Source organism: Cygnus atratus, chromosome 7, assembly GCF_013377495.2.
Source record: "Cygnus atratus isolate AKBS03 ecotype Queensland, Australia chromosome 7, CAtr_DNAZoo_HiC_assembly, whole genome shotgun sequence".
Lineage (NCBI taxonomy): Eukaryota > Metazoa > Chordata > Aves > Anseriformes > Anatidae > Cygnus > Cygnus atratus.
In genome coordinates this window covers 32,755,235-32,779,077 of record NC_066368.1, presented here as the reverse complement: position 1 = coordinate 32,779,077, position 23,843 = coordinate 32,755,235, and the positions used below count along the sequence as shown (strand labels likewise).

At 40.7% G+C, this 23,843-nt stretch overlaps 1 protein-coding gene across 4 annotated transcripts in view; it reads left to right on the top strand.

The window, feature by feature from the left end:
• The window catches only part of TSPAN14 (tetraspanin 14), a 40,023-nt gene that overhangs the window by 3,581 nt on the left and 12,599 nt on the right, over nucleotides 1-23,843 (top strand). For 2 of the 4 annotated variants that reach the window (XM_035544756.2, XM_035544739.2), the window contains exons 2-4: nucleotides 201-277; nucleotides 11,294-11,391; nucleotides 19,052-19,102. In XM_035544756.2, coding sequence (XP_035400649.1) covers nucleotides 11,311-11,391; nucleotides 19,052-19,102 — 132 coding nt within the window. In that variant the 5' untranslated portion in view covers nucleotides 201-277; nucleotides 11,294-11,310. The remainder of the gene's footprint in view (nucleotides 1-200; nucleotides 278-11,293; nucleotides 11,392-19,051; nucleotides 19,103-23,843) is intronic. The other 2 variants (XM_035544733.1, XM_035544748.2) reach the window with 1 other exon arrangement.

Sequence of the window (23,843 nt, the reverse complement as noted above, 5' to 3'; positions counted from 1 at the left end):
GCCCTTGTTTGGAAGTGAGGACCAGCACTTGTTCTGTTTCAGCGTTTCCTGTCTCTCTTCCTTTTGGGGAGCAAAGAAACAGCAGTTTTTCCTTTTCCTTTTAGTAAACCTCATACATGATATGTGTGGATTTCTGTTCTTATCTGGAATGTCGTCTTATGTATTTTCTTAGAGCTATTTCTGTGTACCTGTCTTTACAGCAGTCTGTGCAAAACCTGAAAGTCCTGGGGCTATCTCCATTGTGAAGCTGAATGCCCAAGGCAAAGGCATAAGAAAGGTAGGGCCTTGCTACCTCTCATTCTGTGGGGTAGGCACGCATTCACCAGATTTCCCTGGTATTGCAAGAAGCTGTGCGCTCTCAGTGTAGATAGCAGGCAGTTCTAACAAATTGAACAAGGAGTCTTCATTCTGAAAACCTGTGCTGAAGCCCCGGGATGGAGTTGGAGCTCTTCTTTGGTGCTAACGGTGCTTGCTGAGCATGTGTGAATGTGAGCTTTTGGCTTTCATGTGTTTTTAATTTGGCTTGATTTTTTCAGACAAGTTGGTAGTGTACAAAACCAAATTTGTTCCTGTGACCCAAAAGCCCTTTCCAGCAGCCTTCCTGTTTTAAAGGTTTTTGTTCTGTTGCCCAAAGATTAAATATTTGATATTTGTATCTGTCTGGAAAGCATTTTCTAAGTGTGGCAGCAGCTGCAGGAAGCAGAGTGAAGCACAGTGTTTAGAGGCAGCTGAAAGCTGAAAATTTTAATATTTCAAAAAGTGTTTTGTTCTGCGTAGCAAGGGTTGGCTGCCCTTGCTTTGGGATATAAAATCGGTGCTGTGGCATGTATTCTGGTATCTGGGAACCCCTGAACAGAGAGTAAAGGGAGCAGCCTCAAGTAACTTACATCTGAAGGAAGACATCAGAGTTATTGGACTTTGGTCTCTTTCATGACAGCAGGCTTCTGATTGCCAGGATAAGGAGCTCATGGCCTTGATACTCATTTCCTCCCCCTGCCCGCCCCCCAACAATTTGTTATTAAATGGTACTCAGGGAAGTGCTTGGTGTTATGTGAAAATGAACACAGTGGTAAAGCTATATATAACAAAGGGTACAAAACAGAAAAGCTTTTCACCCTGCCTGTTATTTCAGTATGTCTGCATGGCCAGCCTGTAGAGGAAGAAGGCTTGCTTAAAAAGTTGTATGATTTGAAACTAATGGATAGGGAATTAGTGAGACGACTCCCAGAAGAGCATGAGGTGACTTTGCAAGGTGTGAGACTGGGAAGGGTATTTGGACAAAGCGGTCACAGCAGTGATCTGCTTCTGCATGGCAGGAGGTAAGACTTGTCCAGCTGGGACAAATGGGAAGGGAAGGTGTCTTTAGTGCTTTTTTTTATTTTTTTCCTCTGGGCTGCTTGTGTAAGCAGCAATGCTGTCAGCATGTTAAGATGGCAGTTTCCTGTGTTCTTACTTTTTTTTTTTTTTTTTCCCCTAGAGGTATCTGTTTTCTCCTTTGATTAAAGGCCCAGGTGAGGCTGTTGTGTCTCACTTCTGCACCTTCTCACTGTGCTGGTGTCTTTGCCATTTGCTGCTTGCAGAGAACAAAGTCTGTGCGTGACAGAGCGCCGACAGCATGGCTGCGTAGCCTCTGCTGCCGTGATCTCTGCTACACCATGTTGTTCTTGGCGAGCCCCTCACGAGGTGCAGAGCTTGTTTTTCCTCCTTCCCCTGGGGAGGACCCGAGCCTTCCAGCAAACAATTGACGGTTTCTCATGACCCTGTGCGAGCACTGGCTACTGGGGGAAGGGCTGGAGCATTTCAAGCCCTGGCTTAGCAGCCTGGAGCAGCTTTGGTCTTTCTTCTTTCTCCTTGCCTTGTGGTAGCACGTGCAGGGTGCTGTGCAAACCTATCTGCCACATCTCCTGAAGCATTTGCTTCTTTGGGCTGAGCCATGTGGTCTCCTGAAGAGCTGGCAGTGGTTAGGCTGACAAGGTGTTTGAATGTTTTGTCACTTCTCTAATATTTTCCTGTGTTGCGTGGTAGAGGTTCGCATGCTAGTCCTGTTCTGAAAGTCACACAAGTGCCTTTCTTTCCCAGAAAGTCAGTTGGTAGACAGAACAATTACTGTACCGTTGTTGAGCTGTCTGCGTGGCCACAAAGAGCTATTTTTTCCTGTGCTCCCCAAGCCTGTGATCATCCTGGTCGGCACCTAAAAACAAGGTTCTCCGAAGTGTGGGCTGAGCGCAGCTTGTGTGCCGTGCGGGGAGGGCAATGACAGTCAGTGAGCTTCGCGTGAATGGGCTGCAAACGCAGGTAGGGTGGATCCCATGGTGCTGGGAGGCTGTGTGTTAGGAGTGCGTGTTCCTCCTGGATTTGAAAGCGGGAGTGCTGTTACTTATGGGGGGTGGGAAGGGAGAAAAATTGAGTCTTCAGTCGCTTCAGCTCCACATCATGTCTCTGATGTGGACGCAGCATTGCTTAAGCAGAACAAATGGTGAGTGTAACTAGTATCACATAAATAGGTGTGTTCACTTCTTCTCTGCAAGCTCATTGCTTTTTGAGATCTTGTTTAAATTGTTAAAATATATAGGAACGTTCAGTATAAAGGCTAAGAATATGATGCAGACGTGAACAGACTGCATGTTATACCCAAAGCAAGGCATACTTTTAGGAATAAAAAAAATTATATGCTAGTCATTCCTTTAGTGTGTATTACTATAATCAGTCTCCTGTTTTTCTCTGCGGGGGAGGAAAAAAAAAAAAGAAAATGAAGGGATATCCTTTTTGGCTGAAATGTAACAGGAGACTAGAACAAGTGGCATTCCTGAAGTGGAGGAAAGCCACAATATGTCTAAAAGTGTAGGATGTTGTCCTCTGAAGAAAGAGCAGATGTCAGCAAAGCAAGTTGGCATCTTCCTGTCTTTTCCGAGTTGTGACTTATGATATAAAGTGGTACAGCAAGTGGAGGACCCGTTTTGTTCTTGAAGCCCTGTGGTCTGTATGGAGGTATGAGGTATGGGAAGGAGCAGGCGGTGTCTGTGGAATATGTTCTACTGTAGGATAACTAAAGAAAATTATTCCCCATGCTGGCAGTTTTGGCTCCTCAACGAAAATGCTTGCTTTGCAAGACTCCAAAACCTTCTGTTGCAAGGGAAAAAAAAATCAAATTATATGGTTGTTTTAATTTGAGACTGAGTTTTGCCCCGCTACTGTTAATGTTATAGGGAGTGGATATGTGTCTGCGCTCAGAAGAGGTGGGAGAAAGCAGCTGAGGGGTTTTGGTCTGCTAAAGTTGTTCTGGCTACTTGTTCTGACAGGCTTTGCTCCCTGAAGTGAATAAACTCCTGGTCAGAATGAGTGACACACTTGTGTGTTTCCCAACATCTGAGCTTTCTGTGAAGTGAAAAAAGCAACCATAGCTTGTGGTTTGTTTCTAAATGCTAAAGTTACAACACGTAGGCAGCCTTCTGTTCTGGTGAAACTGTAATAGTTTTTTTTTTTTTTTCTTGGGAATGAAAGATTATTCCAAACACTTCCAAGGGGTTAATGAGCCATTCATTGAGCTGTGGTAAGTGTCTAGTGTTGATTTAATTTTTCCTAGTAATCAGTCTGAGTTTTAACTTATGGGAACATGGATTATTCCATAGCGCTTTAGAAAATAAGGTCAGTGAAGCCTAAATCTTATACTCTTGCTGTTGTTTGCAATCCTCAAATATTAATAGAGGGCCTGACAGCTTATGAAAAGATCCTTCACTTTCTCCTGCCCGTGTTCAGAAAATCACTGACTTTTGGACTCATTGTACTTGTGATGTTTCTTTCTCTTCCTGCTTCCCCTGCTGTCTCTTGCTTTAAGTCAGCATACAGAATACATGCTTTATGTGCAGTCAGCTACTCTGAGCAGATTGCTCCTCAGCAAGGTCAGAGGTGCCACTGTAGTTGGTGTTCCTTGTCAAGGGCTGCTGCATGTTGGAACAGACAGTTTCTATCTGTTCACTTACTACTGTAGCAAACCTGAAGTCAGCAGAGCAGAAATACCATAAACCTGGTAAAATTCAGTACATGGCTGAGTTGAGTTGTACCTCTGTCTCCTCAGTGTCAGTAGGTGAAAATATTTGCAGATTGAATTTTCATAGTCAATGCTTGTGTTCTGTGGTGGTGTTAGTTCTCATTCTGACTAGGGCTTAGTTTTTGGTAATGAAAAAATGCGAAATTTCTGGAGCTGCTTTTGTGTGTGTGTGGCTTGTTTTTTTAGAATTACTAGTAGCTTTTGTAGCTAAGTGGGAATAAAGATCTGACTAGTGTGTAAGCAGGACCAGCTGACTGTATCTTTTGGTAGCTTCTGTGTGAAGAGTTGTGAGAAGTGATTGTTATAAGTGCTCTTGTCCTCTGTTCGTGGTCTTTGATTGCTGCAGGAGTGACTGCTAATTCTGTGTGCCCTCTTCAAGTCTTCCTCTCCTGTATTTTTGTTAGGTTAAGAAAATAAGTAGATCTAATATCCTGTGAGTAATAGCTTGAATGGCTTCTTGAATTGCAGTTGTGCAATGCAATGCTTTTATGCCGAAGATTTGGTGGCTTTTTAGTCAAATGGGCAGTTTGGAAGAGGTTATCAGATTATATTCCTTAATGCTCGTGTATATTTTCAGAATTCAAGGTGTCTATTCTGAATGTCAGTCTGAGTTCAGAGTACTTTCACATGGTATTTCTGATTCAACTTGTCCACATAAAAGTAGCTGGTTTTGCCATAAGCAGGTGCATAATGTCAGTGGTCTGTAGAGCTTCTGTGGGGCTCTTCTGAATTGCTGCTGCTTTGTTTTGGGTTTGGGAACAGTGATAGCTGTTCCTTACAAGTTTTCCTAAGTTGCAATTTGTGCTGCAGTGAATAAAGCCTGGTCACTGAAAGCTGAAGCTCTTCCAATCTTAGAGGGGATTGGGTCAGTTCTGAGGATTGTTGTGTAGAGTTTGTGCTGGAACAAGTTGGGCCAGAAATATTCTTCAAACAGTGTGAGGACTTTGACCCTCCAGCATACTACAGAAGTAAGAGCCCCAAAAGATGATGTTTTGAGAAATCTGTTTGGCTTTGGTCGTATTTTCCATTAACTTCAAAGATTTGTTTCTGGCCATTATTTCTCTAGTAAGAGAGGGATAACCTATTAGCCATGTCTGCCTTGCATAATGAGTCTTTCAGGTTAAAAAAAATTAAAAAAAAAAAACCTTTTTACTGAATAGTCTTCAGATTTCTTCTAAGAATGAGCAGATGTTTCTCTGCTCTTTTGGATTGCAGTGGAAATAAATATACTATACCCTTATATACCCTTGCTCCTTAAGAGAAGTGTGTATTCCTTTAGAGGCCCTTGTAAGAGTTCCTCGGAAACAAAATTACTAAATGAAGATGACACAGCCTTGCAGAGTTCCTGAATCATCAGAAGTGCTGCTATCTCCCATTCCAGAGACAGATTAGCATGTGTAAGAGCTGTAAATCCAGTCAGGTTTTCTTCTTTTTGTTCCCCAAACTCAGTCCTTACGCATGAAGACTTGACACCCAGCACCTGATACTGTACTGATCATTATGACTTGCTGTGGTCAGTTTCTCTGGAAAGAGCAGTCTGTAGGTGCTTCCTGGTTGTACCCTTTTCAGAAAGGCCCAAAGAAAGTCTGAGCTGCTCCTTGTCAGGGATGTGTCTCTTTCCACTTCACTCACAAGCATGCACGCCAACAAACAAACAACCCAACCACAAAAAACTATTAAGTGAGTACCTCCAAAAGAATGATGCTTATTTTTAATAACAGTGACCTGAATGAATGAAGTAATGTTTTTGTTAGGGAGTTGGTGTTGATGGTGTAGCGGAGTTAAGCAGGCACACCTGAAGAAGCAATAGGCCAACGTGCATCTCTTGCTATATTGTAAAAAAATTCTTCCCACTCCTCTGTGTGCTGTGCCTGCGGTGGTGTCCATTTCCTTCACCAGGTTCATGTGGACCCAATACTTTGTATTGGTGGATGATGGATTGGGGAGGGAACGACCAGCAGCTTACAAAACTAATTTTTTTTTCTGCTGTCTCACTTCTGTACGGTGTCCCCCAGCTTCATCCATTTCCATGTGTTAGCCTTGTGTTGTGTTGTCTGTGATGCTGGCGTAGAAAGCATTTCAGTGGTACTGAATTTCCTTGAGCACACTCGGGAGCTGGCAGTGCTTCTGGCCTCCCAGCCTTGTCCTCATGCTGCCACCTGACTGCGTCCACTGCTGGTGTCCGTGTGGCTCTGGCAAGGTGGGTTGGGAGGCTCAACTCTGCTTTCTTATCATGTTTGATAAAATTGCGGGGTTGACTTGCTGAGTGATTCGCTGTGTGACTGTCCCCTTCTGCTGAGTAGGATGATGAATGGCTGTGGATTGTAGGATGGGGCAGGGAAGGAGGTATTGGTGCGGTGGCAGCACTGGCTTTAACTGGAACATGAGCGTGGCTTAGGTCTGCGTGGTAAAGCTATAATGCCTCCTGAGGTTCAAAAGAGTTTGTGGACCTAGACTTAGAGATGCACATTAGTGTTCCAGTTGTTCCTGTTCTAGATTGGTATCTTTCTGGATTTCCTTGCATATCCAGAAGAGATTGTTTAATATGTCACAGCTTTGTTTTGTAAGGATTAAAATCTATAGACTGTGAGTGTCACTGCTATAGCATTTGGAAAGTAAGAGTGGAAGAGTGGGTGTAGAAATGCTTTTGAAATGGCAGCATTCACTTGATGAACAACAACTTCTTTTCCTTGTTAAAGCTGTAAACAAAGTTATAAATTCTACCAAAGCAGCTGTGCTCTATATTTAATTTTTAGAAATTCCTGTTGCCATGAGTGGGTGATAACTGCCAGCTGAGACAAAGTGCCTTGCTTTGTCAGAAGTGCAGTAGAGAAAGTGACTAGTCAGTGCTGCCTACAGACTGCCTGAAGCTTCCAAGTTTGTAGTATCGCTAACCATAGCTATGTAGCCTGTGATGCAAAGTACATGAAGTATGGAGGTAGCAGATTTTTATCTGTTAACAGATGCTTCCTACACTAGGAAACAACCATTTTTAGTATAAACATGGGAAAGGTGGCTGTGTGGCTTTGAGTGGGTTGTTTGGCCTCTTTATTTGTAGGGTTGGGGGAAAAAACAGTCAAACATACCTACACTTCAGATGTCGCATGCCAGAATGTCACTCCCACATCAGTAGTGACCATACTTCTCCATATAGCATTTGGTGGTCTGTCAAGAAGAACCAAAAGGCTCTGGATGCGGGTAAACAAAAGCAGTAAGTCAAATCTGCTCTCAATATAGGTATTTCAGGAGGAAACATCTGTCTCAGGAACCACGTGCTGTTGTAGGACAGCTTCTTGCAACAAAGAACCCATGCTGGTTGTACAGGACCCCCGCCATTTTAGAGCATTAAGAAAATAAAGAGCAAATAAAAAATCACTTTCTTTTTTCATCCTGTGACAGTCCTGTGATGGGTATGGCTGGGGCGCCTCCCCAGTTGTATGGGGAAATGCAGATGGATGTGTTACAAGTTGTTGGTCAGAGTGATGACTTAAGCAGGCAACAGTGCTTATCAGTAAGGACACTTCTGATGCTTCTGGTGCGGAGTTTCTCTGCAGCTGGGACTTGATGCAAGTTTGTGTCAAAGAGGGCAACCTAACAGAAAGTAAGACTTCAGACTGCGCTTGTATTTTGGTTCCTGAATTACTGTGCTTGCCTTTCTGCTTCAGGTCGTACTTTCAGGCTCTTAGTCTGTGTAGCTTAACCCTGTTTTTAAGGAATGTAGTGATGTGAGGCACTTTGCTGTGTCCTGTATGCTGTGTGATATGTGCTGGGGCAAACAGAGACTTGAACACGGCTCAGATTAGTGAGGTTCTGCTGCTGTGTCCTAGTATCTTCTCTTCTCCCTCTCTTCCCCAGATTTATCACACTTGCTCACTTGTTCAAGTGTACGAACCTAGATTGTTAAAATATGAGTTGCCATTTAGAGCTAGAGACGTAGCTATGTACTTACTCTAAGGGAATCAAAGCTGGGAAAATCAACTGTTTGGTCCTTCTCTAGTGTTCTCTCAGTAGCACGCTTAGAAAAGCATGTTAGGAAAGTTGTGTCCAAACAAGTTTTCTTTGCAATGTTTTGTAATTGTAAGATGCATAAATACTGTCTGTGAAGCTGGATGGGGTGAAAATGTCAGTAACTGAAGTTGGAGTAGGGCATGAGGAAATGGAACTGTCTAGATCTTAAGAATGTGTGTTGCAAAACTCAGCTTGTGTGTGTGACCGGGTTACATTTAGAGAAGTAATTTCCAGTTACTGCCCATACTGCCATAAAGTAACACTTCCATTATTAAAGTACAAAGGTTGTGTGTGTTAGCTGGCGTCTCTTTGTAGTTGTTGGGTTTTTGTTATAAATAAGCCATGACCATAAAAACTAGTAATAGGATGAGTTTTTGGACAGCAAAACTAGTCAGTATTTGATTAAAACTCAGTGGGATTCAACTTTTGTAGTATGGAGATAAGCTAAGGTTCTAACAGTGAATTTTCATACTCTAGCCTGAGAAATTTTGCAGGTATTGTTTATGTAAGAATGTGCAATATGTCCTTTAATCTTTCTGCTGTTTCTCTGTAACCAGCTTAGTAGTTCATTGTGCACATTCAGTCTCTTTATTAGAGCTGTTCACGGCAAAAAATGTTTTAGTTCTTATTTAAACTCAGTTTTATTCCATCTCATATGGAGGTTTCTCAACTTCTTATAGTAGCTTTTAAGCAAGCTTTCTTCACTAGTCCTCCAATTTAAAAGGCTACATCAAGTAGTCTTGTACATAATGATATAAAAACATGGTGATACCAAAATTCTCTTCCTCATCTGTATTTGTGCTTCTTTTTTTAACAGTAACAAATTGATAAGCTTTTGAGGATGTTGCTGTTAATTACCCTGAGAATCCATGGAGGCTCTGAGAGAGTGGATAAAATATTTCACAGCTACTGTGAACCCAGCATTGATTTAGGGAGAGGTAGGAATTGGGATTCAGCAGTACCAGTTTCATCTTAAGGAAAGGTGAAAAAGTACTGATGCAGAACCTGTACAGCTTTCTCAAGACAGCCCTCCTGTCATAACAATAGGATTTTAAGTCTGTGAACATTACTTATCTGTGCTGTGCTGGCTCTTTGAGCTCTTGCTTCTCTCCGGTGAGGTTGTCAGGCAGTCATCCCGACTGCTGGACAAGGGCTCCTCTGCCCAGCGCAATGCACTTCTGGTAGTGTGCATATTTCTGCATTCACGTGACGTTTGTTTCAACCAAGAGAACTTTTGTGCCTTAACCAAAGTGTTTCAAACTTGGAGTTTTCTATGAAAGGGGGAGCAGAGAGTATTTTGTTGCTGAAGGGTCTTTCAAGATGCTGTCTAGAATTGCCTGTGGATAATGTGTCTAAAACAACCTGCATAGGTATCATAATCTTAAAGTTTACTTAGGTGATGTATGGCTTTATTATATATAAATTAATCAATTTCCAGTCAAGTGGATCGGTGTAACTAGTATAACACCTGCCAATTTTCAGTGGGATCTGAAAATTTATGTACATGCAGCTGTTTTGGCTTGGAAAAAGCAGAAATTGTCCACAAATCTTTCAGTCTTACTTGCTGTACCAGGTCACCTGACTTTCCAGTTATTTTTTTTCCCCGTAACTTTGTAAAAGTATGGAGTGTTTACTGAAATGTTCTCTTTAGATTTTCTGCACTGTTTCTGCATTTCTGATAACTATTTCCTGGTTAGGCCACCAAGAAACTTTCTGGTTGGTGTTAAAAAAGAAGGCGAACATGTCTGGATCATGCAAGGACTTGGTTTGATTGCAGGTGGAAGCCAAGCCTGGGACAGGGAGAACTCTGGAAAGAAAATCAAAGTCTACCTGGGATCCCTGCACATAGTTTCCTGGGCGGAAGATGTCTGTCATGTGTCCTATCTGTGTATGTGTGGCTTTAGCTTCAGGGAAAAGCTTAAGGCAAGATTTGAAATGCCTGTCATGGGATTTCAAAAACAAGTTCTCCCGAGATGATGCTGATAGTAGTAATTCATAGTTGTCCTGGAAAACAATCAGTAGTGTACTTACAATAAAGAACTTACTTTAGCTTCTATTGAAGGGGATTCTCAAAGCTGACTGGTATTTGTTTCTCTCCCTGCTCTTTTGGTGGGCTTTTTTTTTTTTACACCCAGTTACAGATTGCTTTCTAAAAGAAATGTATTTGCCTTCCTATAACTGTGGATGCAGTGGTGATCTGCAGCTAACCATTCCATGGCACTTTTTCAGACTTCGCTAGCTAGGCTTAGTTTTTGCATGCTGTCTGTGGATGCCCAGGTCAGCATAGTCCTTGAAGTCTGTTTCTTAGTGATGAGGTGTTTGGAAAATTCTCTCTGCTTGCTTCTGTTGCAGGCATTTCCTAAATGTCTTATGGGAGGAAAACATTTGTCTCAAGTGCACGGAGGGTTGAAATCTGGAGCTGCTGCATGAGGTCTGTTGTAGGCAGCGCTTGTTGTGTGGTCAGTTCTCTGAAACTTGGCTGGGTGGGTGAGTGCTTTGTCTTTCCAAGCTTTCATCTTACGAGCTTGTCCTCTGTTTTTCTATACATGGCATTTCTGCAGAAGTGGGTTAGCTACAATACAAAAAGCTTTATTTAGTTCTCTGAAATGTTTGAGCAACAATTGCAGTTGAACCTTATCTCTCTCATGCATATAACAAAACATGAAAACAGAACTCGGCAGAGCAAATCAACTGTCTGATGGTGTGGCTTCTGTTCTTAAGAATAAAACCTCTCGTGGTGTACTGTTTTGATAAAGAAACATTAAAATACGGAAAGGAATACAACTCCCTGTTGCATTTAGCAGCATAGACACTGAAGTTTTCCAGGTAACCACTTGTAACAGATTGCTAGCTCTCTGGGGTGTTGGATGTAAAATCCATAGGGTGTGTTTAGACTTTTTGCGAAAGTCCAGGCAGCTATCTGTGTAAATACAATGGCTTTGAGGGAGTGAGAAAGCTGATGCAGATCTTAGGGTAGTTATATAGCCAGTTTCCTTTTTGGGTGTCCCTCCCTGTTACCATATTAGTGCATTTAAAGAAGATAAAGTTATTAAGCAATAAATACTTAAAGGAGTTTGGGGTAAACAAAAGTTTGTGAGTTGACTTTGAACATACTTCCAAGTGGCATGTGGTACAGGTTACTATAGTCCTTTCTTAACAGAGTGAAAGATCTGGAAAAAATCCTTTGTTCTTAAAATCTTTGACTGATTCTTTTAATTTTTTTTCTCTTCTATGCAGGCGCTGTGTTATAGAAGATGCACTATTACCGATATTCTAATGCAGAGGTCAGCTGTTGGTACAAATACCTGCTCTTCAGCTATAACATTGTCTTCTGGGTGAGTACAAAATATAGAAACTGAAATAGTTTGGGAGTACCTCAATTTCATTAATTTCCTGCACTTCCATTCAAGAACTGTCTAAAATATTTAACTGAAACCAGGAAGCTGATCTATAGTATATGTCCCTGGTGTTCTGAAGTTGCAGAAGCAACTGTACAAAAGTACCCATGTACAAAAGTCATTATTATTGAAAATGATATGGATACTAATTTCTCAGTCTTCCTTCTCTCCTACCATTGGACTGAAGATAAATGAGTGAAGCAGAGAAAATTGTCTTTTTTATGCAGAAGGGAAAGATCTGCTTTAAGGATTTGTCAAAAGAAAGTAGTCTCTGCTGTTGATGACAAGGCCTCTGTCTTTTGGATGATGGAGGCCATTAAATACTGGTTGTGTGTTTGGGCAAAGGTTAAATCTGTCTTTAAGTGCACTTAAGTGGCATGTTAGGTTGCTTCCCTTTTTAAAATAAGTGCCTTCAAATATATCTCTTCAGATCTTCTTTGATCTTTGTGTTGGAGTGGTGCAGCTGTAAGTACAGTGTGCAGAAGAGAAGGAAGGAGTTGCCGGTCATTAACACATTTCTGGGGCATTAGAATGTAATCAGGATCTTGAAGGTTATGCTTCCAGGACAACAAAACTGTCTGATGCCATCTTTAAATACTTGATTAGGAACTAGCTTGCCTCTGTTTGTTTACTGTTAATTCAAAGAATGCAAAATCAGGTGTGTGGATTTAGATGAGTATGATGGTCAAGATGACCAAAACACCTACCTTAGGAAAGGCAGCTGTTCAAAGATCAGTATATAGCCTTGCATTAGAAATAGTATTCTCTGAGGGGTGGTGAAGGCAAAGGTACTGATCAGTTAAACCTTTACATTCTTTTCAGAATGTGTAGGTCAGGTATTAGGAGATCACACCTGAAGTAATGGAAGCTGAAGTCATGGTAAGGTATAGGTAGTCACGATGAAGTGCAGATACAAGGACTTTTCCCAATGCTAGCAGCTTGGGTTAATGTTTTCATTCAGAGCTGAAATGCTTGTATAGTCCGGGTAGTCTCCTCTAAATACTTCTATTTTTTTCAAAGCCAGAAGGGTCAGATAGTAAGAATCAAATAATGGTACGTGGTTGAAACATCTTGTTTAAGTTGAGTAAAAATTGATTCTTTTCATCCTGACTTGTCTGAGGTCAGTACTTGTGCTAGAGCAGACTATATAAATTCTGATTTTTTTGTCACTGTTCATCAAACCACCCCATCTTCCTAGACCCTAAAATTAAAGATCTAGATAGTTACTACTAAATCTGTCTGTATTAACTTCAGAGGAAAAAGTCTGAATGTAAGCTACAGACAACAGAATCTTGTTCATACTTGTCAATAATGACTCGGTGGTTTGCTTGATTAACCCACAAAGTTCTGGTAAACTGGATTAGCGTTTTTGTGCATTTTTGGCTGCTTTGGTAGTATAAAAAGAATGAGCCTTTTTGAAAGACGCATATGTGATGGGCAAAACTCTGAATTAATTTAGAATCATAGAAAAGTCTAGTTTGAAGGGATCTTCTGGAGATCATCTGACTCAGTCTTCTATTCAAAGCAAGATCCTTAGCATGGGGGATCGCTGCTCAAAGAGGAAAGCCAGGAATCTTGTGAGCTTCTTACTCATGAATTTTCTGCTGTCTTTAGTCAGCCTAATAAAAATGTTAGAGGGATAGGTTAATTCTGAGACTGAAATGTCTGGATGCTGTTGGAAACCACAGAACTCTGCTACTGTCATAACTTGCTTACTAGTGCACTGTTTTAACGTGATACTGGAGCATTAAGCCCTTAGGGGCTTGTGTGGCTAACAGGGCAGAAAAGAGGTGTGTGGTGTTACTTGTCCACAGTATTGCCATAGAGCAAATGTTTGAACATAAGCAATATTTTTTCCCATATCATTTGAGTATTTTTATCATAGCTTCAGGTGTCATAACTTAAGTCCTCATGCCACCAGCTCTGTCCTTATTTTACCTTTTTTATATAGTACAACTCCCATGTATCTGTAGCAGAATGCTGTATGAGAAATAGTATTTGGCTGTGTTCTTTGAAGTTCTGATTTTCAGAGAAACCACTTCGTTACTGAATGGATGCTCTTATACAGATAGTGTGAGAGATGTGAGAAATGGACAGATTATTTTTTGTTGTCCCTGAATGTATTAAGATTGTGCTAGACCTCTTCCTTTCTAGCAAATAAATAATGAAGTAATGTTTGGGTAAACAGTCTTTGAAGAGCTAAAATTATTTTGTCTTTATTGGGAATGCTATCAGTCATTTGTCTCTGCTTTTTTGCAGGAATTCATTTTTTCATTTCCTAAGAAGTTCTCAAGTTTTCGAATATTGATTGTATTCTCTTAAAATTAATGATGAAATTCCAAGGATTTTTCTTTTCCATAGAGAATCTTTTTAAGAGGTGCAAAAAAGTTGAGAACTTGAAATACAGTTTGTGGGTTTCCATTGATTTTTTTTTTTTTTTCTGGAAGAATTGTTTTTCTGCAGGTATTAGTAGTCTTGGTAGCTTGCTCAGTGAATGGTCTAAAGCTTCTGCTGAAAAGTTATCGTCAGGCTGACCTGGTAAATTGTGTAACTACAACTCTTTTGGTAAGTGCAGCAAGTGCGGCAGCTGTAGTCGTAGAACAGGCTGTGTAAAAACATTGAGTGGGAGCGTAGACACTCTTATAAGCAAGTGCATGAATCTTAGCTGATGCAGTAGTTCAAGAGTCTATGACATCAAGCTGGTTGAGATGACTAGTTTAACAATGTATTTAATTGGACAAATCAGTGCTGTGTAGAACAAAGTAAATAAGCTTCTGTGTGCCTTAAAAGAACTGAGTGGGCTAAAAGAAAAAAATCAGAAGGGAAATGTAACTGTACATTAAAACCAGCATTTAAGGAGGCAGTGCTATTCTTGATCAAGATTTTTTGATTTGCAGGACAGGTACATGGGCACTCATGGGTAAACTGCTCAAATCTGCTTGCTGGAATGAAAGATGTGAATGCTCCATCAGGTGGGCTGTTAAAGTTGCATGCTGTGGTTGCAGCACAGCTGCACTGGATCAGGTGCGCAGCTGGGCCCAGGAGCCCTGCTGAGTCTAGTGCCTCAGGCTGGGGCTGAAAGAGGTGGTCCAGCTTTTCCTCTGGCAGATGGTTTGTTACTACAAACTGGAGTTGGATTTGGAAATTGATCCCAAATTCAGCTTTTTGGCCACGTTATTTTTAAATCCTGTCAGTTCCATGTGAGTTTTTTTTTCCCCAGAATGACGGTGGCCACTCTAATGGGCATGAGAGATGACACCTCGGCCACATGGACAGCCTTTTTGTCCATTTAAGTTGTTATCGGAGGTATGATGCTAGCTCACCAGTGTCTCAACTCGTGACAGTTTATTCATGAACCAGATAATCTGCATGTAAATATAGATAAATTGCATTTGTTTTTCTGTTGTGCTTGCTAAAGATGCAGTACCTCTACCTTCCCTGTTGTAGCTCAAAATAAAAGTGAACTTGGTGAACTTTAAAATATATGGTGTCTTAGTTTACAGAATACGTAGGCTTTTCAGTGGGTGATTGTTTTTCTTCAGTTTGTCATGTTTCAAATTCATTTCATGTAGATGAGAGTAGAAAAATACCGAACTTAAAGGGGGCAAATATGATTCTGTTACAGTATTGTAATAATGGCAAGGTCACAGCTTTGTCATCCTTTAGAAATCTGTATTTGAAAGTGTGTGTTTTTTTTCCATATGGACAACTTGAGAGTAGAGCCTTAGTTCTGCTGGTCTCGAGTTGTGTCTGACTGGCTTCCAGAATCATTTCTCTATGCTTTGTGCTTTGGTTTCTCTTCTAAGAAAGGGAGTGGAGGTCATAGGGAGGCTTGGTCTTGGACATGAGTTTAATGTGCAGTTCCTTTGTTTTCTTGTCTTTTAAGCATGCTAATAAGATCCAACTTCTCCAAATACACTCCTTTGAGTAGTGTTGAGGCAGGATTGCAACCATTAGGATAGCCCTGCAGTGGATGCTCAGAAGTTTTGGTCAAACCATCCTATTGCATGCAGCAAGGCCAGACCTCCTGCTGAGCTTCAAAGCTGCTTTTGGCGCCCCCCTTCTTCCCCCCCAAGTAGCTTCATTTGGGGTAATGAAATTAAAAGATTGCAGCGCTGTAAAAGAGGAAGGGCCTGGTTCTGGCACCTTGCTGTGCTGAGTCATTCAGCAAGGCGAGCCTGAGTTGTGCTGTGGGAGCCCGGAGGAGTCAGCGGGGCGGGTGGGGCCCTGCCTTGTGCAGTGCTGCTCTGAGCCTTTGGCTTTTGCTTTAGAAGGTCTCTGGAGTAAAAGGAAGTGCCTTAGTTGCTTTTCTGTCTGCAGCTGAAGTCTCTTCGGGGCAGCCCAAGGATTACACTTTGGCCAGGATGTGGCTATTTGAGTGAAGGATTATATGTGGTTTTGTCTTCTGAAGCCTTTTAGGCTGTGTGTAAACTCATTGCCCCTCTAATGAATTGAGGGGGGAGAGTGAAATAGGTTTCAGTTGCTGTCATCTTGATTTTATCTTCTAATTCTCTGTAGCTTTGTTTCTGGTTCTTAGGGGTTTTGGGTGGGGGGGAAAAGGTTTTCACTCCTACTATAGGAGACTTGTAGTGGCCTTGCGCTGAACGTGAAGATGATGGGCAAAAAAAAATCTCTTAAACTCTGGAAAATAATTTCAAGCTTATTTTTGAAAAGTAAGAGAACAACTAAGCTACTATCAGGCTTTCTTGGCTTTTGCAGTTTATGTTGTATTTCAGGAACACCTAAAACAGCAGGGTTGTGCCAGGAAGAGGAAAGAATCCACCATCAGGTTGTTTCCTGACCCCAAGAGGAAAAGTCTGGAAAGAGACAAGGATAGGAAGGAAGGAAGGGCTGTAGGCTGCAGATCAGTCCGGTGTGGGTGGAGCTACGATGTCAAATACCATTTGCCAGGGGCTGGAGAAAGTGTTTTTCTTAAGAGTAACATTTTGTGTGTGCTGAAACTGAATTCAATGGGAATACATTCCCATAACTTCTAATTGGACCTTGAAACAGGCTGACACAGTTTGTGTGCAAGGGTCCTACTGCTGGAGCTGTGTTCAGATACAACCTCGATAGGAGAAACAAACCAGATGCTAAGTTCTCTGTTTGTAGGTGATCCTCATAGCATAGTTGAAGGAATTCAAAGGGTGCTTGGGAACAGGTAGTGTTTAAGCTAAGTGGTTGTCTGTCTGGTGCCCGGGATCTGGCGTCAGTATTCTACCTGTTGTGAGCAGGGCTTAAAGCTCAATGCAGTGTGTTCATGCTGTGGATTTTTCAGTTCTAAAGCAGGAAATGATCAAATGCTGGCTGCTAGTTTAGTTTCCTGTTCAAAGGGGTACAGTCAAGTTGCTTTGTGTATGTTTCCATCCAACCTTTTATGCATCATATCTCATAAGTGACTCAACGACACAAGTGAGTTGGGTAGTCTAGTCATTTTTCTTGCTTAAGTTATTCAGATCCTAGTGAAAGGCAAACTTCTACATGCTTTTCTTTTGAACTAGCTGGCTTGCTCACTCTCCCCTGGGAACACTTTAAGTTAGCATTGCTGCTTCTCAGCTGCCTGATCTCCCATTCATGTGGCCAGCTCAGTGAGCTGATGAAGGTTAAAACTCTTCTTTCAGTTCAAGCTGGATCCGTTCCCTGGTCTGCCCCACAGCAGTCACTTGAATGCCTCCTTGTGCAAGAGTAGCAGAGAGGATGTCTTCCTCGGGCTAATTCTCTGTAGAGTTCCATATTGAGTATACTTGATTGCGCTAACTTTTTTGTTGCCATGATCTCTTACAACAGTTTTCAGTGAGATACTTTAAGTACCTTGCACATAGTACTTAAAGCAAAGAAATCTCACTTGGGTAAATAACCACTGTTTTACAAAGACAACCTATTTGCAAGTAAGTAATCTCACCTATAAATATGGAAGCTGGTGTCTTTGTTCCTTCAGCAAAAATGTCATACTTGACTGTTCTTTGCTAAAGGAACTTTTTGTACTTTGGCTGCTTCCGGTGAGAATTCTGAATCACTTATATCTTAGTTGGATTGAGTTTTAGATTTACCCGTGTTAATTCTGTGAGACCAAGCTTATATTTCTGCTGATAAACTCAGTTTCACTTGCAGCTAGTTTGCATGGGTGCTCACAGAAATAATTCTGCAAAAATAGTGTTTTGTGAAACTGAACACTCTATAAAAAGAAAAGAGAGCAATGTTTGTGTTGAAATGAGAATGAAGCATGCTAATGAAAATGTACTTGATAAGAATCCATTCCAGTTTATTTAGGAGGGTAATTATTATGAAAGACAGCCAGTGTGAAGAGGACACTTACGAAGCAACATCTGGAAATGTAACTTACTTAGCACTGCTTTGCCTAGTTGTAACTCTTCCTGCGTATTAGTTGTGGGTTTGGTTTGTTCATCTGTGTGCTTAAGCGCCACCACATGGCTTACTGCATGTACAGACAGAGTTGTCTCATCATTTGAGTAACTTTTACAGAATGGCATGGATGATGACACGTGTAGCCCTCCTGGCTTTCTTTTCCCCCACCTCCTGATGGAGCGCTCAGAGAAGCTTCATTTACCCCGAATGCAGTTTAGAGGCAGCAGACAGTGAACCCAGCAGCACTTCAAACCTACACGTTTTGTTGTGTGAGGGGAGGAGGGTCCCATTTTTTGCTTCTTGCTTGTGCTACAGGAAACTGCTTATAATGCACATTCAGTTCATGGGAGGTACTGCCTTTCCTAGCAGAAAGGATCCCCTTTTCAGGATGTTTTAAAGGGATTTACTTGTCATGCTCACGTAGGCTTGGTTGGGGTGTGTGTGTGGGGGGGGGGGGAGTAACCTCAGTTGTTCATATGGTTACAGTGGACTTGATACATGGGTGTTTCAAGCCAGAATGCCATTTTAAGTAATAGATTGGGTGGAGGGTGATGATGGCCCTCAGTGTGTAGAGGTCATTTTAGCTTGATTACTGAAATTGGATATTAAAAACAAACTGCCTGAGAATGGAGAAATGGAATACAAGATTAGGACAAGGTTCTCATTTAATTTGGATGAATATAATTCAGAAGTATTTATTATGCAAGCGTGTGAATTGGTGTGGAGTCTGTGTATTACGCATTAGATTTGCTGCTTATTGAAAGTAAGTGAATTGACCATTGCTTCAGTTTAATTCAAAAGGGCTCAAACAAGGCAAAAAGATGAGAAATTGTATGTAATTAGGGAAGAGTCTAATCTGAGTCTTGACACCGAAGTTATGAAAAGTTAAGCATGCCTACTGTCTGGGAGTGGTACTATAACATGACTAAATACAGAATGACCTCGAAGTGCATTAAATATTTCGGAATCTAATGTATCCCTCTCAAATAATCACGAATAATCAAATTAAAATACTGTCAAAAAGTAGTTCGTACAATGCAGGAATTTTACAGAAGAAAAGCATTCTAGGTTTTCTTTCTAAGAGCGACTCATGTGGAAGAATGTCCCATTACTATTATCTGGGATTGCAGACAATATTTATTCTACTTGAGCAACAGTGCTACTGGCTAAGTTTGAGAATGTTTTCTCACTGATTAGATCTAATGTTCTTTTTTTTTTTTTTTTGCTTTAGCTAGCTGGTGTGGCGTTCCTTGCAGCTGGACTTTGGGCATGGAGTGAAAAGGTAAGGGTAGATATGAAGCAGTGAGAACTAAATGTAGCATCAGAGCTCAGGACCATGTTCAGATGATCTAAACTGAAGTTAGTTGGAGTTTCATTTTTGCCCATGATTGGGTATTAAGCTGTGTCCTGAATGTTTAGACCTCTTTGTAGACTTGTAAGAGTAGAGTTGAAGAGAACTAAAGATTTTAATCTTTATGAATAATCTTTATGAATAGTCTTTATGGAATAGTTCTCTCTTGAAAACATGTTTTCTAAAGTACGCTTATCTCCCCACCTCCTTTTATTCGAAATGAATAGTGTTTGAAAGGAATGTAAAAGTTTTATTTATATAAAAAATTAGAACGCATCTCTGGGATCATATTTCTGAAGTATTTCCATCTTAAGTCCATCTGTTATCTTTTACTTCACTCCCTGTGGAGTTGCAGAAGTGATTGTATGACCATGTAGAGGAACAAAATTGGGGAACACAGTCCAGCCAAGTAACGCTTATTTTGGTAAGGTTTCTTTCAGCTGAAGAACTTCCTCAGTCAGAGGAAGTCTGCAGGCATGTACCTACTGAACTCTAATCTCACAAGAGAAGAGGCAGTGTAGGCATGGAAGTGAATGGATCACCCCATTGTTACGAATGTAAAAGCATGGCTTTGTAACTGCATGCAGTAGGGAAAAAGTGACAATGACTGGAAGACTTAATCTGCATTTTAATTAACAGAAGAGGGCAGATGCCCTCACTGAGTTGTGCTGCTGAGTAGGTACGCTTCCATTACCAATGTAGTGTAACATTGCCTTAGAGCGCTTGTATAGAGAAACTGTCCACATATTCAGGTTCTGGGATTTCCCCACTTCTTGGAAGTTCAAGTTTTATGATGATTTTAATGCCGAGGCATTTATTCTCCTCCTCTCTCCCAGCGTGTATGCACACATCCTCACAGCTCTATCACTGATACATAATAAGCAGACTAACTCCATGCACAAATGCGTTTATGTCCTATTCTGTTATAAAGGGATTTTGTTTCCAATCCTTTATGGAAGGCGTTTTACAGAAGGTGTCAAACTTGTCTTCAGTTTGTATTCTCATGTTCCTACAATCTCCTCTGTACAAACTCTTCTGTGGAGAAGCGCATATGATATCTGGGATTGGAAGTGACTAGCTCCATTTGCCAAATGTCCTTTATGGTACACTAACATTAGTAATGCTTTTACTTTCAGTAAAATTGTTGACTTTTCCTGTTTTTTCTTAAATTTTGCCTGAACTGTTTCTGTTGTCTGTTCTGTTTTGTAAATAAGTGCTTGAAAGCTTTTCCTGTGGTTTTAAACTTCTGAATGGCTCATGAAATCAGTATGTTATTTTTCATGCCAGTTTTCATTGTGGACACTCATATTAGTGCCACAAAGTCATAGTCTTTTTATGTGCCTGTGTGGATCTGTGTGTTTGCAGATAAGTCTCAGTGAACAATAGATGGGAAGTAGAAGAAAAACATTCCAGAAGCTGTGCTGCAGTGGTAAACCCAAAGATAAACTAAAGGTGGTGGGAGAATTTTAAACATCCTGTCTCTTAGTGCAGAATGAAGTACATTGGGTCCCTTTAACTGCTTTGTTCATTCTTTTGTCATCTTTTCCAGTATGACTACAATTCAGATTAATTTGTGTTCTTTTTTTCTGGATGTAAGTCCTGTGTATATGTCTGAGCTGATAATATATCAAAAGAATGGTGTTTCGTGTCAAGTGTTGAAAGTAACTTAAGAAAAACAAGTTACCCACCCTGATTTGCATTATCTGTTTGCTGATGAGTCTAATACAGTCTCTTAAGTTTTTTGATCTAATTGGCCTATTCTTATGATCTTTACATGTGCTTTGCTATTCCAAGCAGTCATGTAAAAGTTGCTGCACAAAATTAGGTCTACACAATAAAAACTGGATCAACGTTCATACAGTGTCCAAGAAGTATTGCAAAAATCATTAAGAGGAAATGAGTGTCACTGCAATAAACTGCTAATAAAATCAAAATAACACAGCCATCATGTCTGAAAGTTTTTTTTCAATAAAACCATTTCAAGAAGGACACAAAGGAATATCTGGGGAACTGGAGACGAGTCAGCCTGACTTCATTCCAGCAAATTCATGACTGATAACAAAGGGAAAGGGAGCAGTCTGCTGGAAAGCAGGGCTGTTGCTTAGAGGGACTTTGAGAGCCTGGAAAAATGAGTTGATGGAAACTTTGGGAAAGTTTATTTTTTCACTTTCATTTTTTTTTTTTTTAAATCGCATGCCTGGGGTGGAGTAATCTCATGCATTAGTATAGGCTGGGTGGGGGCTCACTGCCTGGAAGGCAGTTCTGTGAGGAGGAAACCTTGGGCTGCTCATTAAGTTGATGCTCATTAAGTTGAGTATCAGTCAGCAGCCTGCCTTCGTATCAAAGGAGGCCATCTGCATGCTGGGCTGTATTAGCACTGATGTGGGCAGTGACCAAGGGAGGAGACTTCCAACAGCACTTGTTACTCTGGGGACTGCAACTGAAATACCACGTCCACTTTTGGAAAAGACCCGCCTGCTACAGTGGAGCCTAACGCAACTTATTCTATGATTATAGGTTACTTATTCTTTCGTCTGCTGATCTCTGTGCATCTGTACACATGTAAACTATTTAAAGGTATGCTCATAGCTTGTGTTGCAAGTCAGTGACAGTGTTATGGTGACAATCAATGTCCAACTAATGTAAGCGTAAGAAAAATCAACTGTCCTTGTTGGATGTTTCATAACTTCTGTACTAATGTACCTCAAGACTGTAACTGTTTTGGCATCTTTTAGTGGGCTGTATTAAAGTTTTTTCAAGGCAATCAATATTTGCCCTCTGATGTATTTCAGTTGAGATGGAGGTATAGCACTTACAAACATGAAAAGAAATGGAAAACAAAGCATGTACAATTGAACTCCTAATTCACTGTTAAAAATGACTGAGAAGACTTAAAGACGCTTTTATTTTTCGATTTTCTTGACACTGACCTCAGCAAGTGGGCTTTATTTCTGTATGCCTCAGTTTCCTGCCCCTGTTGAGTTGCACACATTTAGAATGAGCACTGCATGAGAAAAGAACCTGTAAGAAATCTAGATGTTATTGGGAAGGGTGGCCTGTTCTGCAAAGGGCTTTATAAGTACCAATTTTTGCAACCTCTTGCTTGTTGCACTAGTACCAGATGTCACTTCTAATGAAAATTGATGTGTCATTGTTTAATATACAAAATTCAGCCCTGGAATTTCTTTGGAAAAAAGGCAATTCAGCTCTACTTCCGATGTCTTATTTCAAGTAAATCAAGGTAGGAATAACAGCCTTGTGGTCAGGGGAGAAGGGGAGGCTGAACTACCTGGTTATTGAAAGAATTTACTTTTTCCTTGAAAATAAATAATTCCACAAGTTCAGTTCTTTGGCCTGTCTTAATATCAGTGATATCTTGAAATCCTGATTGTTGGTGGGGAGAGAGGGGAAAGTCAGATGGCACAGGCAGAACCATCCTTAGAGACATGAGTGAGATAAGATAGTGTCTTTGAACTTTTGAAAAATTTTGTCTTTGGAAAATCCTTGAATTAAAAATCCTTGAATTAATTTTCTTGTTGACTTCCTTCCTTCCTTCAGGATTTTTTACTTAACATCTTTTGTTAGCACGCCCCCTGCGCTCTTTTGAAAAGAGAACGTTGTAAACATCAAATGTGAATATGAGGACTTGTGAACCAACATCTGAGGGTGAATAATAGAGCGCAGTTCCTGCCTACTTTTCTTCATAACATCCTTTGATCAGAGGAAGTTTTCCTACAAAAGATGTTGCTTGAACAAGTGAGATTGTCTGAGAAAAGCTTGAGTTTGGGTGTGGGAAGGAGATAGCTGGAAACAGCTGTGAAACTTTCAGCTTCCTATTCATGTTCATGTGACTAGTTTCATAGCTTATTGCTTGTGCAAAGATACTGAATTCATCTTGGCATCTTCCCTGTTGGCAGTGTCTGAGACAAGGGTTTTTGAGGTCAGAGTTTGATTAGGTGGCACTCCGATTTACCCACTAGACTAAGTGTGATAGCTAGCTTTGAGGTCTCAGTTTGTAAGGATGACAATGCCACTGATGACACTGACTAGAAATGCCTTTGCTTCCCAGGACTTTTTGAATACTGGGAAATCTATAAACCATGACCAATTCTTAATAGGATATTTCAACTCAGTCACCAGCCAGTGGCAAGGCATTCCTGAACTCTACTGTTTAATTACTTTTTTGTCTCTTCAGTTGGTTTTGATTTAAAAACGACCAAAAAGCAAAGCAAAGCACAAACACCAGGTCCCTATTGTCTTGCTATCACTAAATTAACAGCTCTAATAAGATCTGTTATAAACCACACTATGAAAGAAGACAAACTCGTGCGTATCACTAGAGTACTGCTAACCAGTGTCTTTTCATCAGCTGATGAAGTTTTTCTCCATTTTCTTTTAATGCTTTATTTCCAATACAGTATTTTTGTTAGGTAAATACGTAATTGTAAAGTGTTTGTGAAGTCTTGTGTTATATGTACTTGATGGGATTATAACAGTAGCTGGTATATAACTTAAAATAATTTTGAAAAGATGACTGTTTTGTTGTATTAGCATTACACTTACATAGACTCAGAAATTCTGTCCCAAGATCTGGGTGGACAGGCTTAATAGGTAAGATTGCTATACAGATAAGAGGCATTTCCAGATAGTGAAGAAAAAATAAAACATTGCT